This window comes from Pteropus alecto, unplaced genomic scaffold, assembly GCF_000325575.1.
Source record: "Pteropus alecto unplaced genomic scaffold, ASM32557v1 scaffold79, whole genome shotgun sequence".
Lineage (NCBI taxonomy): Eukaryota > Metazoa > Chordata > Mammalia > Chiroptera > Pteropodidae > Pteropus > Pteropus alecto.
The window spans coordinates 6,452,469-6,470,715 of record NW_006494612.1 but is presented as its reverse complement, the minus strand read 5'-3'; the positions used below and the strand labels follow the sequence as shown (position 1 = coordinate 6,470,715).

Genomic DNA, 18,247 nt, shown 5'->3' with positions numbered 1-18,247 from the left:
TGACCTACATATATTACTAGTGGGATTGTACATCAGAAATATCCCTGGAATGCAGTTTTACAGTATCTTTCAAAAATTATTTTTAGTGTATACCATTTATGAAGACATTTCACTTCTAGGAATATTCTGAGGTCAGAATCAGGTGTGCCAAATTATATATGAAATAGTAGCAAAAAATTTTTAATAATTAAATTTTCAGTGTTGGGTTAAATTATAATATACCCACACATTGAAATAGAATACAACTGTAAAAATAGTGTAAAAGGACTAAGTGACATGGAAAATGTTCACAATATACCATTAAATGAAAGGAGAAAGTTACAAAATAGTATGATCTGTGCTCCCAAATGAGAAAAAATTTACAGATATACACAGAAGGTTTGGTGTGTCTTTTTCCTGAATGGTGAGATTTTATAGATGGCCATTTTCTTCTTTGTGCCTTCTTTTATTTTCTTCAATAAACATATATTACAAAATATATGTGTGTCTTTTTTAAGTTAGGCAGTTCTGGAAGGAAATTTCCTCCTACATCCCAAGTAAATATTCCATTTCTTTATACTCACATTTTCTCTTATTTTATGATTGACCTAATTGTGTGTCATACAAATCTATAAATGTCTAGGAGTGACCAAGGACCTTCTTGGCAGCTGTGATAACTGAACTGGTCTATGTGTAACTAAACTAGAAATATTAGATGTCTTACAGAGCTGTAACAAGATATACCATGAGTACACAAGGAAAGTGTGATAAATAAGAAAGCTTAGATAAGAAGTAACTTAATAAGGAATAGGAAGCGGGGAAAAGGTTTCTTTGGTATTAGAGTATTTACCAGGAAAGTTACTCTTGATGAAGTTTTTTTTTCTTACAAAGACCTCATTACCCTACTCTCTTTTTAATCCTCTAGTATGTTTGTGCTACTGAAAGGAGCTACTAAGGAACAGTCTTTTAAGATTGGTCAGGAAATTGCTGAAGCTGTAACTGCTACCAATCCAAAACCAGTAAAATTGAAGTTTGAAAAGGTAAGAGAAATGTAATAATAATGATCCTATATAAAATTTACATACCTTCTAGACATTTCAATGTATTTTCAGAATTATTAACAGTATACGGGTCTATTAAAGTATTAATATTTAAAATATTTTCCCTTAGTTTTATATAATTTTCTCAAATTTTTTTAGTAATGTCTTTATGTAGAGAAATGAACAGATTGTTCCAGTTAACAGACTACCTCAGAGGTAGTGGTGTAGAACAACCACCGTTTTATTATGCTTACAGATTTTATGGGTCAGGAATTCAGAAAGGTTGCTGCAGGGATGGCACGTCTCTGCCCTACAATGTCTAAGTCCTCAACTGAGGAAACTTAAAGGGTGGAGGTAACCCAACAAATAGCTAAAGGCTGAAATCACCTGAAGTTTGCTCACTCTCGTGTCTGAGGGTTGATGCTGGCTGCTGTTTAGGATATTAGCTGGAACTGTTAGCTGGAACACCTACACATGGCCTTTCCCGGGGGCTCCTTGTTCTTCCTCACCGCATGATGGCTGAGTTCTAAGAATAAACATCCCAGAGAGAAACAGATGAAAGCTGTTTTGCTTTTTATGACCTAGTCTCAAAGTCACACAGCATCATAGCCTAGATTTAAAAGGGAACATAGACCCCTATCTCTCAATGGGAAGAGTGTCAGAGTCACATTGTAAGAAGACCATGTGGAATGAGAGATGTTATTTCTTTGAAAAATAGGCTGCCACAAGGACCTTCAACTATTTTCACTTTACTTTAGATATCAAATAATGTAATATATTTAGTTCTTTCTCTATATAAGATACTGAGCTACGAGAGTTGTGGAATGCAAAGAAGCATAAGACTCTTCTAAGAGCTCATTTCTAAAAGGAATGATTAGAAATGATCTATTTATTTTATTGTAAACTTACAGAAGTCTCATGAGAGCAATCTCCTTAAGCATTGTAAGAGCACAAAGAAAAGGAGCTATTTTGTTCTCTTGGCAGGATGAGGAGACTCTATGTAGGAGGTAATATTGCACTCTGTCTTGGAAAATGGTTACAATTTCAATAGACAGCCATCGGCAATCATTCTGCATAGAAGAAAATGGCATAGAGAAGAATATGGAGTTGGAAAAGCATGATGTGGGACTACGGAGTATCAGGAGAGATGTCTGGAAAAATAAAGTTAAGACCAGATTGTAGAGTGTTTCAAATTCCAAGCCGAAGTGTTTAAACCTTATTCAGGAAAGTTAAGAGTATGACTTAAGCAGAGCTGTCTGGGAAGATTGGCTTCATTGCGATAAAGAGATGGATTGGGAAGAGGTGAATCTCAAGACAGATGCCTCTTGCAACCTGTATAGCTGAAACCAGTGAGATGAACTAATGAAAATAAAGAAAGGACAATCAAGAGATACTGAGAAGGATGGGCAGGAGTTAAAAATGGTTGATTTAGGAGAGCTGGTATGAAAAGGATAAAAGAGAGAAAAGAATCAGATGACTCCCAAATGATTATTGTGTATCTATTCTGAAGCAAGAATTACTCTAGAAGAGATTCAAAGAGAATTTGGATATGATATCTGTCCTGAAGAGTGAGCATTCTAATGGTGTGGGGGAGAAAAATGAGAAAACAGTGATAACGAGTGCTATTCTAAAAATATGTATATGGTGCTGTGGACACTCAACCCATCCGGCAAAGTGAAGAACATGATGTGTTTAGAAAATAACACCAGACAAGAAAATTTACCTGAAATAGCTCACAGACCTAAAACAGAAAAACAAAAACTGCAAAACTTCTCAAAGAAAACATTTGTTAAGAATTGTGATGTTTATATTCATGATGAATATTGGTCTGTAGTTCCCCTCCCCACACCACCCCCCCCCCACATTTGTCTCCTTTGGGGACAAAAAAAAAAAAGGCTGGCCTCATAAAATGAGTTGGAAGTGTTCCCTCTCTTATTTTCTGAAAGAAAAAGTATAAGATCAGTACAATTATTCCTTTCTTAAATGATTTGTAGAATTTACCAGCAAAGCCATCTAGTCCTGAAATTTTATTGGGGGAGGTACAGTAATTACAAATTAAACATCTTTATATATTGAATTATTCAGATTTTCTTATGTTAGTTTTGATAACTAGTGGTTGTCAAGGAATTTGGTCATTTCTCCTAAGTTGTCAAATGTATTGGCATGAATTATTTATGCTTTATTGTGATTTTGATATCTGTAAGTTTTTAGTAACATCCTTCTACTTTGATATTAATAATTTTTTTACTCGATCATTCTAGCTAGAGGTTTATCCATTTATTGAATGTTTTGAAGAACCATTTCATTAATTTCCGCTATTATTTCCTTCCTTATACTTTTTTTTAATACCAGTTTATTTTTCTTTCATACCATATATACATAATTTTTTTTTAACATTTTATTTTTTTATTTCTCTCCCCTCCCTTCCTCCCCCCTCCCTCCCGGGAACCACTAGTCCATTGCCCATGTCCATGAGTCTCTGTTTGTTTGTCTTGTTCATTTGTTGCTTTTAGGTTTATATCTCACGTATGTGATATCATGTGATTTTCAACCTTTTCTGTCTGGCTTATTTCGCTTATATGATTATTTCAAGGTCTATCCATGTTGTTGCAAATGACAGTATTTCATCTCTTCTTATGGCTGAATAATATTCCATCGTATATATGTACCACAGCTTCTTTAGCCAATCATCTGTCATAGGACACTTCGGTTGCTTCCATGTCCTGGCCACTGTGAATAATGCTGCTATGAACATTGGTGTGCAAATATCTTTTCAAGTAGGAGTTTTCAAGTCTTTGGGGGTAAATACCCAGTAGAGGGACTGCTGGATCATATGGTAGATCAATTCTTAGCTTTTTGGGGAAACTCCATACCACTTTCCATAGTGGCCGTACCAATTTGCAGTCCCATGAGCAGTGTATGAGGGTTCCTATTTCTCCACATCCTCTCCAACATTTGTTATTACTTGTCCTGTTGATTATAGTCATTCTAACAGGTGTGAGATGGTATCTAATTGTGGTTTTGATTTGCATTTCCCTAATAGCTAGCGGTGTTGAGCATCTTTTCATATATTTGTTGGCCATTTGTATGTCCTCTAGGGAAAAGTGTCTGTTCAGGTCCTCTCCCCATTTTTTGATTGGATTATTTGTTTTTTTGTGGTTATTGAGTTGTATGAGTTTTTTGTATATTTTGGATATTAGGCCCTTATTGGAGGTGTTGCTTGCAAATACATTTTCCCATTCGGATGGTTGTCTCTCCTTCCTTATACTTAATTTGGGTTTAGTTTGCTTTTCTTTTCCTGACTTGTTAATTTAGAAGCTTGAACCATGGATTTCAAATATATTTTTAATATAAGGATTTAAAAATATAACTCTCTCTCTACTCCTTTAGCTTCAAATTTTGATATCTTGTGTTTTCATTATTATTCATTTGCTTCAATGATAATGACCTGTAGATTATTTAAAAGTGTGTTGTTTACGTTCCAAACATTTAAGGATATTCCAGAAATCTTTTTGTTATTACTCCTAATTTCATTGGGGTCAAAGAACATATTCTGTATAATTTCAGTGCTTTTAAGTTTATTGAAATTTGTTAGTTGGTCCAGCATGTGGTCTTAGTGAATGTTCCCATGTGACCTTGAAAAGCCATATATATTCTGGTTATTGGGTGGAATGCTCTAAAATGTCAATTGTTGAAGTCTTTTCTATTTTTACTGATTTCTTGTCAATTTCTAAGAGAGGTGCTAAAATCCAAGTATAATCATGGGTTTGCCTTTTTCTTCCTTTTAGTTCTGTCAGTTTCTATTTCATATATTTTGAGGTTTTCTTATTAGGTATATACACATTTAGGATTATGTGTCTTCTTTATGAATTCGTACTTATATCTTTGATAATATTTCTTGTCTTGAAATCTTCTTTTCCGATGTTAATATAGCCACTCCAGCTTTGTTCTGATTAGTGTTAGTGTGTGTATCTTTTCCTATGTCCTTATATTTAAAGTGGGTTTCTAGTAGATAGCTTATAGTTGAGCCTCGCTTTTTGATCAAATCCAATCTCTTTTGCCTTTTAATTGGGATGTTTAGATCATTTACATTTAGTGTGATTATTAGGGGCAGAGTAAAAGATCGATCTGGTGAAAAAAAAAAAAAAAGGTTGAGGGCACACATGCATTGATCTACAAATCCCACTTCAATGAATTTTCCTATGGATTAATCCATGCAAGGTTGTTCACTGGAACACTAGGTAATTCCAGAAGATTGTAAACATCCTAAATGACCCATAGTAAGTAACTGGTTACATATTTTGTGATACCCTCACATAATAGACAACTCTTTCCAAGATAAATTATAAAACGAAATAAGCAAAGTACAGAATGATGTATATAGTAAGCTACCATTATGTGTATAAGTACATGTATTTGGATAGAATATCTCTGGAAGGATACACAGGAAATCAATAACAGAGGATGCCTTCAAAGGGGAAAGGAGAGGTCGGGGGACCTGGATTTTTCATTGTATATTCTCTTACTAATTTTTAATTTTGTACATTGTGTAGGTATTAATTTTGTAATTGTTTAAAAAGATATGATGGATGACTTTTGAGAGAGAAGTGTCAGCTGAGGTAGGAGCAAAATTGATAGTACAAGCAAAAGAGTGAGTGATAAAGAAGTAAAGACAACTCGTTTTGTGTACTTTCACCTTTAAGTGTCGTATCATGAATTTGGGGGACCTTAAGCCATATTTAGAATTTTTCTATACTTGACATTTGGTTAAAGAGAAAAAGACCTAAAAATGAGATATATTCATGGTAAGAAAAAATGGTTATTGAGAGGCATTTTGTTAATTTCGTTGCAGGTATATTTGCCCTGTGTTTTACAAACAAAAAAGAGGTATGTGGGTTACATGTATGAAACACTGGATCAAAAGGACCCAGTATTTGATGCGAAAGGAATTGAAACAGTCAGAAGAGATTCCTGCCCTGCTGTTTCTAAGGTAAATTTTATCTATCTTGTTTTCATCTTCAAGAAATAAGCGGCTAGTGTTACCAGAGGGTAGGGGGGAGGGGGTGGAGGGAGATAGATGGGGTAAAAAGAGTCAAATATGTGGTGACAGAAAGAAATCTAACTATGGGAGGTGAAATTAAAAAAAAAAAAGTGGCTAAAGAATGTGATAAAAATCCTTAAGCACACATCTGGGTGAGGAACTATAGCCTATATGACTATATGTAACTATAATAAGAACTAAATGATTTTTGAGAATTTCATTTCTAATGAAACAACTTATTTGATTTTAATCCTTAGTTTCTAACATCATCCCACATCTTACCTTTTATCACAATTGCTAAAAACAACACTTGAACTTGATAAGAATTTCCTGCCTATCACTTGAAGATGATAATATGTTACTGTCTGACAACACCCAAAAGCTAGGGAACAGGATATCAAGAAGAGAAACTAGCAACAGAGATATTTCATAAGCAATATAATTCATCTTAGATTAACTGAAATTTTGTTTACTTGGGTTATCAAATACAAGTTAGATTTCTGAACAATGGTACTTAAATTACCTAAATTTCTCAACCATAGTCATCTTAATTGTAGTGTTTTATATTTAATTTGTCTTCACTCAGGCCCAGACTCGTACAGCAACCCAAAAATAAATGGTATAAATGGAAGAACACTCTACATACTGAGTTTTATAGAGCTTTAAAAGCATAATAGATAATATATTGACATTGACACAATAGTTAATGTCATATATGTAATGTTATTTGAATTAAAGATATTATTTAATACTAGTTTCTGGAAGAGATATCCAGTACATTCCTTCTCTAAGGGCAGAGTTGTACCTAGGCTAAATTAGCAAACTTCTTGAGTAAATATGTATGGGTTCTAGAACCCAGAATAAGATACAGAACTTTTACTTGCAACTAATTTAAATTCAGTCCATTCCATAAATCCACTGTATATTGGTCACCTCCTAGCAGAAATATTTCTAGCACAGAAAAATTCTTAGTATATATTGACACTATAAGAAGACTGATTTTTATTTCACTGCTTGTTGATATTTAAACTTCTCTCTGTCCATCTGAATCAGGCTCTTTCTATAACAGGGTAAATAAAAAACAATTCATGAAATCATGTCTGGCTTCTTGTGCCTAGAGTGCTTTTGCCTCTTTAAGAAAACTTAAATGTTTCATGTTGCTCATTACATAGCAAGTGTATCATATGAATGTCATTCCAATATTTTCCTCAAACTACGTGATATTCTGTTTTTAGAAATAGCAAGCTATTTAAAGTCTCAAATATTTCCCAGTTTCTACTCATTTTTATTTTCCAATCATTTTAAATAGCAGTTTTTTTTAAGTAGATCAGCAAGTTACCCAGTAGTTACATAATTGAAACTAAAGCAGCAATGATGATAATGCTAGGGGTTGTTTTATCTTTATGAGCATATCCTTTTTTTTTTTTTTTAAGATACTTGAGCGTTCTCTAAAGCTGCTATTTGAAACAAGAGATATAAGTTTAATTAAACAGTATGTTCAGCTACAATGTATGAAGCTTCTGGAAGGAAAGGCCAGCATACAAGATTTTATCTTCGCCAAGGAATACAGAGGAAGTTTCTCTTATAAACCTGGAGCTTGTGTGCCAGCCCTTGAACTTACAAGGTAATGATGTGCACAGTAGCACAACTCTCAATACCTAGCAATTGTGGTCCTGGGATTCTGAACAGTTTGAAGTAGCTGAAAAAACACTCAGTCCATAGGCATAGACACACAGTTGTTTCTTCACCCACCCACACGAGGCCTCACCGAAGGGAAAGGGTGCTCCCCTCTCTGTGAGCTCTGACAAGGAAGAAGGAACTCTTCTCCTGGGCTTACTCTGGGTCACTAACTTCAGTGAAATTGTAATCTGATAGAGAGCTTAAATCATTTTGTTTTTCTCACATCGGAATCACTAAATAGTTCTTAATATTGATCCAGAGCACTTAGATGGTATCATTCTGAAGTCAGATAATCTAATCAGGTGAATTTTCTTAAATTTCATTGTTAGATTTGTGATTTTTAGTTCTCACTCTTGGGGGATAGAAAACATTTTTAACTAGCTGATATCTGTCAGCTCATACCGTTTTGATATACAGAGTAAGTTTTAAACACTTACTAGTGTATCCACTTGGTGTCAACTAAGTGAAGTGTATATAGTTCTCAAAAAAGTTGCAACTCTAACTTGAAGGTACATACCCCTTGTAGTCTTCCCATGGTTTCATTATTATTTCTCATTTAGTTTTCTGGAAGGATGCCTCTCATGACAGTCTTTGAGTGTGTATTTTATTTGGATTTAAATAGGAAAATGCTTACTTATGACCGGCGCTCTGAGCCTCGAGTTGGGGAGCGAGTGCCATACGTCATCATTTATGGGCCCCCTGGAATACCACTTATCCAGCTGGTAAGACGCCCAGTAGAAGTCCTGCAGGACCCGACGCTGAGACTGAATGCCACTTACTACATCACCAAACAAATCCTCCCACCCCTGGCAAGAATCTTCTCACTTATTGGCATTGATGTCTTCAACTGGTATCATGAATTACCAAGGGTAAGCCTACTAAATAGTACTTGTGCAGTGACTGTAGAGAGAATTTACTTACAACTTCCAGTAGAACTAAACATTTTCTTTATGTGCTATAAGAGGCAAAGCATATACTCTATTATCTTAAACTGGCAACGGTGTTACTCTCTTCTGGTTTCGTAAAAGAAATTTAAGTTTTCTCCAAACACCTTCCCAGCTTCAGAAGTCAGATCAGCCAAATTATAGAATATTAAAATAAATCCCACAACTACAAAATAACACTAATAGAAAATAGCAAGAATTCCTTCAAAATGGGTGCTTAAGAAATGTATAAGACACAATGCAATATATATATATGCCTTACTGTTAAACTGTATACCTGAAGCTTTCTGGATTTTGTTAACCAATGTCACCACAACAAAAAATAAATAAATAAAAAGGAAATAAAAGAAATGTATAGGATATAGTATCTAGACATAGTTCTAAAGAAACCAGACTAAAGAAATAATGTTAAAATAGCATTATATTAAAGTAAAACATTTAGTGTGGCCTCTTAGCCATCTCAGTTTACTCATTAGCAGCCTGAAGGAGTGATCTGTGATTCTATAATAATAAACTACTACTAGGATAGTAGTAGTTTTTATCTACTGTTTAGAATAGATTAGCTCAGTCATTTGCTGTGATCTCGAACTGAGACTGATGGTATTCAAGCAAACTGACAAAAGTTTTTGATACTTAAATTATTTTTACTTTCTCAGCACTATGGCATCAAAGAAAAGAATAAGCTACTAAGCTGAGGTTGAAGTCGTGCCAACATCTATAATGCTATATCCTGGCTCTGTGCCATTTTTCATTTCATCACCAGCAGGAAGGTTAAACCGCTGGCATTTGCAAGAAGCTAACCTAATAACTTTTTTGCAAAATGATTTATAAGACACCAGGTGAATACACCAAGAGTATAATAATAATATGATAATGTTATTTCAATATAAAAAGAGTACCAGAAGACAGATCTCTGAAACCAATATTAACTTCAAGTGAAGAATGCTTAGGTGACAGGTATCCAATTACATTTGAAATGTTCCAGGTTTACTTTTGCTTGAATTTTGTACCCTACTGCCTAACGAGTTATTTTTAACCTTCCATTTGCCTTGTTTCTTCCATGACTCAAGTTGTGCAGCCATAAACAGTATCCACTCTCAACCTGGATTTCTTCCATTTCTTGCCCTGTATGATGTCATACATCTGTGTGTATCAACCAAAAAACTTAATGGCAGGAGACGATTTTTTCAGAAAACCAATATATCTGATAATAATAAGATATAAGCTCTGTGGAAGGAAGGGCTGTTCATTTCTATAGCTCCATTCTCTAGTGCCTGACACATTTTAACTACTCAATATTTGTTGAATGAATAATGCCTTAGTAAACCTGTAATTAGCATGAGTACAGCAGCTCTGTTATGAAGCTGGCTCAGACTTATTTCTGAATTGATATTTTTTATAGATGCAGAAAGCCACCAGCTCCTCTCGAAATGAACCTGAAGGGCGGAAAGGCACTATTTCACAATATTTCACTACTTTACACTGTCCTGTGTGTGATGACCTGACTCAGCACGGCATCTGTAGTAAATGTCGAAGCCAACCTCAGCATGTTGCAGTCATCCTCAACCAAGAAATTCGAGAGTTGGAACGTAAACAAGAGCAACTTATAAAGGTACAGTCTTGTTCAATAGACCCAGCATCTCAAGCTATCTGATTCTTCAGGGAGATATAGGTATGAGATAAGAAACTGGTATAAAAAGTGTAGTAAGGATTCTAATAAAGTTCTTAAAATCTTGAAAGTATCATAATTGAACTAAACTATTAAAATGGCTTACTTTGTTTTGTAATTGACTGTTTTTATGGAATAGTATATTGTGTTTATTAAAACCTAGAACTACAATATCCTTCCACCCAATTTCTTTTATAATAGTATTAAAAAAAAAAAAAAAAAAAAAGCACAGGTTGCTCTATAGTTACCATCCTCATAAAAATGTGGATGTCCTAGAGAATTGCTAGTAAACTTGGAAGGTTTACAATTCTAAGAGTCCAGGTAGAAAAGTAATAGTTATCATGACTAAGTCTTACTACATGCCAGAGGCTGTTCTAGACCCTCAAATGACATTTTCATCTTTCAGGCTATAGAGAACAATTTTGGGGTAGAGTTTTTCTTGTTGTAGAAGAGTAATATATAAAGTTATTAAGATGATTTAGAGCCAACCAAATAATTGACAGGCAGTGTGATCTAATGGAGAATGAATCATGCTGGCAGTAAGGACATCAAGATTCCCGTCTGGACTTCATAGTATTAGCCATGCTCTTTGACCTTGGTTTTATTAAAATGCAGTGGTTGACGCGTTGCTCTTTCCTAGGTCCCATCTTGCTCTAATGTCGTAAGATCTCATACATACTGTTCCTAGCCACTCATCTACTCACAGGCCTGATGTAACTCAACCACCAGATATTGAGGCCAGGCTCTGCCACTTGTCTTCAAACTAAAGGAGCTTTTGAACCAAGACAGAGTATCAATCCACAGCCCCTTAGAAGAAAACTTAGCTGCCACGTGGGAGATCAGGGAGAGAAGTCATCTCTTAGGAGATGAGGCTTTTAAGAATTCAGATTATTATAGAATGATTAAGGATTGGTATAGACTGTTTCATCTGCATCATTCTAGCGGCTACAGTTTGTACTGGCAGAAAATTCTCACATTTTAGAGAAATCTCAAGCCAGTTGTCCAGAATGCATTAAACGTTAAGGATGATAGAATCTAAAAGGTACGATTATTTTGATGCAACCACAGAAGCCTAGCTTGTTGAAATAAGTTGACTTTTGCCTCTCCCCTTTCATCTCCTAAATAGTTATTAAACATCCTCACTTTGCTCCTACCCTTCTGTTACTATCTTAGTCCATCTCCTCTCCTCCCTCTGATAAAATTCAAACCCCTTAACATACTTTATAAGTTTTTCTCCATTCTGGCCCCTACCTGGTACCTCACCATTTCTTCCCTTCTCCCTGTCACCCCTGTGCTCCACCCATACAGTACTGAACTTCTTTTAGGTCCAGGAATGCACCTTAATCTCTCTCTCATATCCTGGCCTTTAAACACCCTATTCTCTCTGCCTGGAATGCCTTCCTCTGTCCCCGTTATTCATTATATGAGAGGAATCATGTTAAACCCCAGACCAGGTGAAGCCTTCCCTGCAGTGGGCTCCTCCATAATCTCTCCTCCTTTACTGTGATTATATGTGTGTATTTCTGCCCCATTAGACAGCCAGTGAGCCCAGTGAGGGCAGAAGCCCTGCCCTTTTCTCACTGCTGTGTCAGCTTTGCCTAGCATAGAGTCCAGCCTGTGCTGGTGGTCTGTAAATATGTATTGAATGAATGAAAAACTTTCTGCTTGACTGTACAGTTAAAGCAGCATTGGAGTGATTACCAACCAATTTTCAGCCACTTTATACTAGTTTTGTAGTTCTAATCAGTACAACCACTGAAGTCACTGCATGTTCCAGCTCCTGTTTTATAGGTTGCTGTCCCAATGGCAGAAATCAACCCTTATAGAAAATTCCCTTGCTGGCTTGTAGCACAAGGCATAGATGTGAGCTGGACCTCTACCGAAGTCAGAGGCTGAGAGTGGTCTCTTCCCTGGATCTCCCTGTCTTCCTCCCTCAGTGACTTACACTGCGCTGGTTGGTGCCATCAATTTAACTAGCACCCTCCTTCAATATTAGGTCTCGTTTCTTATAAAAATGCAGTTTAAAAGAAGTAATGCTGTTTATAAATAAGAATGGTTCATCATCTTTCAAGAGATTTTTAACTTCAGGGTTTTTCTTTAAAGAACTAAAATGTGTGTCTTCTGTACACTAAATAATCTGTAGGAATTTTTATAAAGCAGATATTACAGGAAATGTAATGAAAAATGGTCAGAAACAGTAGTAGGAGATTTTGATATATTTATACCTCTCAACCCAAGACCAATCAAGTGATCAGAAATAATAAGTTATGGAAGACCTAAACAACATTATAAGGTAGATCTTATATATCAAACTCTATAACCCAGTCTTAGAGAATACACCTTCTTTTTAAGTGTTTATGGAATGTTGAAAAATTGACTATATCTTAGTCTGTAAAGAAAACCTTAATAAATTTCAAAAAGTAGAAATATTATAAACATTGTATTAATATAGTGCTGTAAAGCTAGTAATTATAAACTAAAAAAAAAATCCTTGTATACTTCCTATTAAACAAACATTACATATAAAATTATAGACAGCTATAGCAGATCTCAGAAAAATTCATCACCTCAAACACTTTTAATAGCAAACATGAAAGAATGAAAATAAGTGAATTAAGCATCTGAATGAAAACTTGTAAAAAAATAAGAAAGTAAGCCAAAACATAGCAAAAAGAATCAATAAAGATTAAAGCAGATTTTTTTTACTGTCTGCTTCCTTATGAGCTAAAAAGTAAGTGTCCAAGCTGTGGTGTTTAAAGTTTTAAATGTAAGCCGAATTGAGCTATAATGCTCACGGTTTAAATCACCAGTAAAGGATCTTGAAACTAAACATTGAGTTAAATTTACTGAGCTAAGTAATTCCATCCTGGCTGATCTGTCAGACAAGCAGAGAGAGTACATAAATATTTATCAGTTTGTCCTGGCACCTGTAGTACATAGAGCTGTAATACAGAAATTTTATATTGGAGAATATATTTGTGTTTCTTGGCAGAAGTCTAATTGGTAAAAGCCTTCACTGTAGAACAGCTTAGTCTTCAGGGCACTCTGTGGTTTGCTTGTGGCAATAACATAATATTAGATACAATAACGAGTGTGCTCAGAAAAACACACCCTTCAGTTGACTGGAAGATATTGGGGCAAACAACAAAAATGTATGGCCCTGTGAGACATCTCTAAAACAGACGCCTTTTTTTTTAACTAAAGCAGATTTGATTTCTCTCTTAAAAGACAGTCTAGAGCAGTAGCTGCTATTTGGTATTTCTTTTTAAATCACTTGGATACACCATTCAAGTAAAAAAAAAAAAATCATCCTGTATTTTCTTGACCCTTGGGATCCTCACTGTTATCCTTTATAATTTTTTGATGTTTCTCATGGTTTATAATCTTTTTTAACTACGTGTGACTTGAGACTACATATTGTATAAAAGCCAATCATTGTATAAGAAGTGATGCTTCTCTTCTTTAAAAATTGCCTTATGGTTTATTAGTTTCCTTCAGATCAGATCTTATATATCAGAATCACCTGGGAGCCCTGAGAAGTACAAATTCTTAGGCTCTTGTGCCCAGATTCTGAGTCACTGGTCTGGGATGAGGCTCAGGCATTAGTATACTTTTTTTTTTTTTTTTTCCTTTTTTTTGACATTAGTATACTTTTAAGCTCATGTATAGCCAGGGTTGAGAACCACTGGTCTAAACTACTGCTTTCAAATTCACATCATTTGATTTTTTTTTTTTTTGGACTGACATTTTCTCTTCTAAGAAAATGCATAAATTTTTTATGATTGTCATATAAAAGGATAAATCTGAGTAACTTGGGAAAAATGTTAATAGCTCATTTAAGAGACAGTTTTTGTTGAATAGTAATTGGGTAGCTTATTACATGGATCTTAATATGATAGGATTCTACTGTAGATGAACATTGATCTTGGGAATGAAATTAATCTTTATGGAATTTTGTTCTCTGTGTTTTGTAAAATAATATCCTTTAGCAATGTCTCAACATAGGGTAGCGTAGGCCTCAAAGAGGTAAAAATTAATGAAACTTCTGTAATGTATTATATGTCATATGTCTGCCAGTAATCTGTGCTGGGTCAGAAAGGAGAGATTATAAAAGTTTGTTATTTACACCTACACATAGGAATTTTTCTGTTTTATGTATTCTTCTACTTTCAGATATGCAAGAACTGTACAGGTTGCTTTGATCGACATATCCCATGTGTTTCTCTGAACTGCCCAGTACTTTTCAAACTCTTCCGAGTAAATAGAGAATTATCCAAGGCACCATATCTCCGGCAATTACTAGACCAGTTTTAAATTCTCAATATCACAGAATTCTAGGTGCTATTTTTTTTAGTGTTTACCACTAAACTGTTGTGCATGGTGCTTTTTCAACTTTCATCAAGTCAAGTATGTTCATTGTCTGTCTATTATCTGAAGACTATGAAGACTTTTATGCTAACTAAATTAAAAATTGTACTTGTTGATCTCTGAATAGCTCACTTCTTACAATGTACAAATTCCTCATCCTTTCACCATTTTAACATTGTTTTATAATGCTGGTGTTGAATTTGCTCCAGTATGTGTAACATCTTGTAAATCCATTTGAGTAGATCATATTTACTTCCCTGTGGAAGGAGCACTGAAAACCTCTTTTAAAGAAACCATTCGTGTGTTTTCCTCGAATTGTCTGTATCAAGACGTGTTACTTAGAGATATCCATTCACTTTACAATTTTGACTGCGAAATATTTTGTAAATACACTTTTTTACTTTTCAAACAACTGAGTAAAATGTGCAATGAATTTTATACAAATGATTTTCAAGTTATTTGGTATATTACTCTAGGTTTTGCTTGACTCAGAGTAGAGTTATTATTCTGATCAAACTGTGCAAACAGTAGTACCATGTGTAGCATTTTGAAACATTATTTTCTAAAACCGCTGTCTTGCTTTAGCTATTAATGGGGCATTGTGAGGAACTGTGCAAAGACATTTTTGTTACAAACCTGTGGGCCTGTTGCAATACTTTAAAAATAAAAAATTTTATTCCATTTTTGCTCGTTTTGTATAGACATTTCTATTACTTCTAAATATGCTTATTTTCTTTCCTTATGTACTGTACAGTTAATCTTATTTGCCATCATCTTGACACAAAATGTGTATTTAGAATATTTGTATAATTGTATAAAATTAAAAAGGAATTATGTGGTCAGTGCATTGTTTTTTAAACTGGAAATCATTTTGTTTTAAAAGTTAATGGAAACCATATTAAAATTGAATAAAATATGAAATATGGCAGTGTTATTTTATTTTGCTATACATATTATCTTCATCTGTTTTAAAGCCTACATTGGTTATATCTTACCCTACCTTTTTTTCTTAATTTTAATGAGGTAAAAATTTAAGTCATTATCTCCCTACCGATGTTATAAAAAAAAATAGCAAAAGCAGTCTAGGAAAAATTAGCTCTTATTTTTTTCAGAGTTCTAAGAATCTACTTCTTAATAGGTCTGTGTTCATTTTTATTCAGATATAATTAACCTTGAAGCCAGGACGTTCCAGAGGGAAAGCAAAAATTACCTTATTACTTTTTTAAAAACTTAAATGCCTATTTTTTCAATAGAAAAAAATCCTTTTAACATAGAAAGTTCATCTGATTATACACCAGAAATAGGTCTTCTATTGCCAAATTCAGAAGTTCCAAATACTGGGGGATTCGTTTTATGAAAATTACATGGTAAATAAAGAATCACAGAAATACAAATCATGTCTCTGCACATATTTTCCTAAGCCCCTCAGAGATATCACAAATCCCCACTTCTGGGGATCTTCTTTTTGTTTGGGAGGCTGAAGCTAGTCCTCAAAATTCAAGTTTTCTTACCTGTATGTGGTGGCCACTGACAGAGTTTCCTCTATTGCTCTCCCTTTTCTGAGTTCTGTGCAATAGGACCTCCACTTACATCATCTTTCTCTCAACAAAATAACCATTCTTCTTTATAATTGGGCACAACTAAACTAACAAATGGTTATTCAACACAAGTACCCAAAACTAGCTCAGCTTTAGGCACTTCTCTCTGGTTCCTTTCTCCACAGGGAAGTGCCCCCTTGTAACTGGCCTTGGAGTCTGTAGCCTAACTGCCTTTTAATGAGATTCATTTGCTTTTTCAGTAATTGTTACTTGTGAGAGTGTTGGACCTGTTTTACCAAAACGATATTTTTTAAGAAGCTTTCAGTGTATTTCATGATTGTTTTTTCTCCCTTGTAAACCAGCTATTAATAAAAGTTTTGTTTTTTCACCCAGACCACAAAAAATAACACTCCATTATCTGAGTAATGCTGAACAATAATTTCATTAAATATTCCCTTAAGTTTGTTAAAACATCATTTTCTCTCATTCTGCCTTCTTCCCACCAGTGTCTTCCCCTAGATGTGAAGTATTAACTACTTCAGCTACTTATAATTCTACCTCTCTTCCCCATTCCACAGAGGTCCCAACAGACAGTGGGAAATAGGCAAATGCTAATAATCAATCTATATGAACTTCAATTTTCTAATAGTGTCTGTGAAAAAAGCCAATACATTGGGAAAAGCATATAAAAATGAAGAGAGAGCAGTTACAAAGAATTCTTACAGGAGGTAGTCCTGTGAGGGCCAGAGCAGGCCATCCAGAGTTTGTGTACCCTATTCGACCCTGCCAATTGTTATAGGTCATATCCTCGTTAGTCCTGGAGGATCCATTTACTGCCATCAAGCACATTGCCCTGATACTAGTGAAGTCTTATAGCTGTGTAATCTTGACCTTTCTACTCTTTTCACTTTCATAATAACTGAAGCACAGATATAATCCTAGGGCCTATCAAATAAGGTTTTAAACTGATACCTCAATTTCAGAATAGTAGTTCTTAAAATATTCACATATTTGATTTTATAAAGTAAAAATAACCCTGGCTATAAAAGACATCGTTAGGGCCCTGCCATGAACAGAGGGAGGAAGACAGCAGCAGTGCACAAGTAGCTACTTTTAGGCTGGGTATGTGTTTATCTCAGCGAGACCAGCTCTTGCAGGGCAGTCTGCCAAGCGCACTCCATCATTACCCCTGTAATATTTTCCATTTTTCCCCTGATGTGATGAGACTTGTTACTTTTCATTTCTGGTTTTATAAAAGTCAATGAGAAGATTGGATCAAACATGGTGGAGTGAGAGACATTCCCAGATCTCTCCCCTTCAAACAACAATAAGCTGAAGACCTAAAACTCAACAAAAAACACCCAAACCACACCAGCATGTCTTGAGCGTGGGATCTGTGCATAAGAGCTACCACAGGTCAGAACGTGTGGTAGAACCTGTGGTGTCGGGCAGTGGACTGGGAGAAACAAAGAAGCTGCCTCTCACAGCCACCCTGTAGGAGGAGGGGGAGGGGAGAAGGAGCAGCATGTTCCCTGAACAGCCCTGCCTGAGAGTGCTGTGAGCTCCACGTGTCCGGCAGCAGCGCCCAATCATCAGGGCAGAAGGCAGAGAAATGGAGATGGCAGAAAAGCGGGGACAGCAGAGAAACAATAGTTGATTTTTACTAGCCATGGTTGCAAAACTGAGGCTGAGCCTCAGCCTCCAACCCTCAACCCAGAGGGCCCTTCCTCCCATACCCTCCAAGACCGATCACTGCAGAGCCCTAGGGGAATCTGAGCAAACACTACCGAAACTGTCACTAACAATGACAAGAAATGAGACTGAGGGTAGCGAGCATGATTAACCATCTATAAGGGAAAAAAAAGACATTATTAACACTTTATATAAAGCAGAGATCCAAGAGGCTTAGACGCCACCTACTGGAAACCTAAAGAAAAATACCTTATCTGCAACAGGCTAGGGACCATTATATAATAAATCTTTCTGGG

The 18,247-nt window shown here is 35.3% G+C and overlaps 1 protein-coding gene across 4 annotated transcripts in view; it reads left to right on the top strand.

Moving 5' to 3' along the window:
* Positions 1-15,644, top strand: part of REV3L (REV3 like, DNA directed polymerase zeta catalytic subunit) — a 138,056-nt gene extending 122,412 nt beyond the window's left edge. For 2 of the 4 annotated variants that reach the window (XM_006926076.2, XM_015600070.1), the window contains 6 exons: positions 905-1,019; positions 5,872-6,009; positions 7,494-7,684; positions 8,363-8,609; positions 10,087-10,296; positions 14,527-15,644. In XM_006926076.2, coding sequence (XP_006926138.1) covers positions 905-1,019; positions 5,872-6,009; positions 7,494-7,684; positions 8,363-8,609; positions 10,087-10,296; positions 14,527-14,667 — 1,042 coding nt within the window. In that variant the 3' untranslated portion in view covers positions 14,668-15,644. The remainder of the gene's footprint in view (positions 1-904; positions 1,020-5,871; positions 6,010-7,493; positions 7,685-8,362; positions 8,610-10,086; positions 10,297-14,526) is intronic. The other 2 variants (XM_015600069.2, XM_025042387.1) reach the window with 1 other exon arrangement.
* The last annotated feature ends 2,603 nt before the right edge of the window (positions 15,645-18,247 follow it).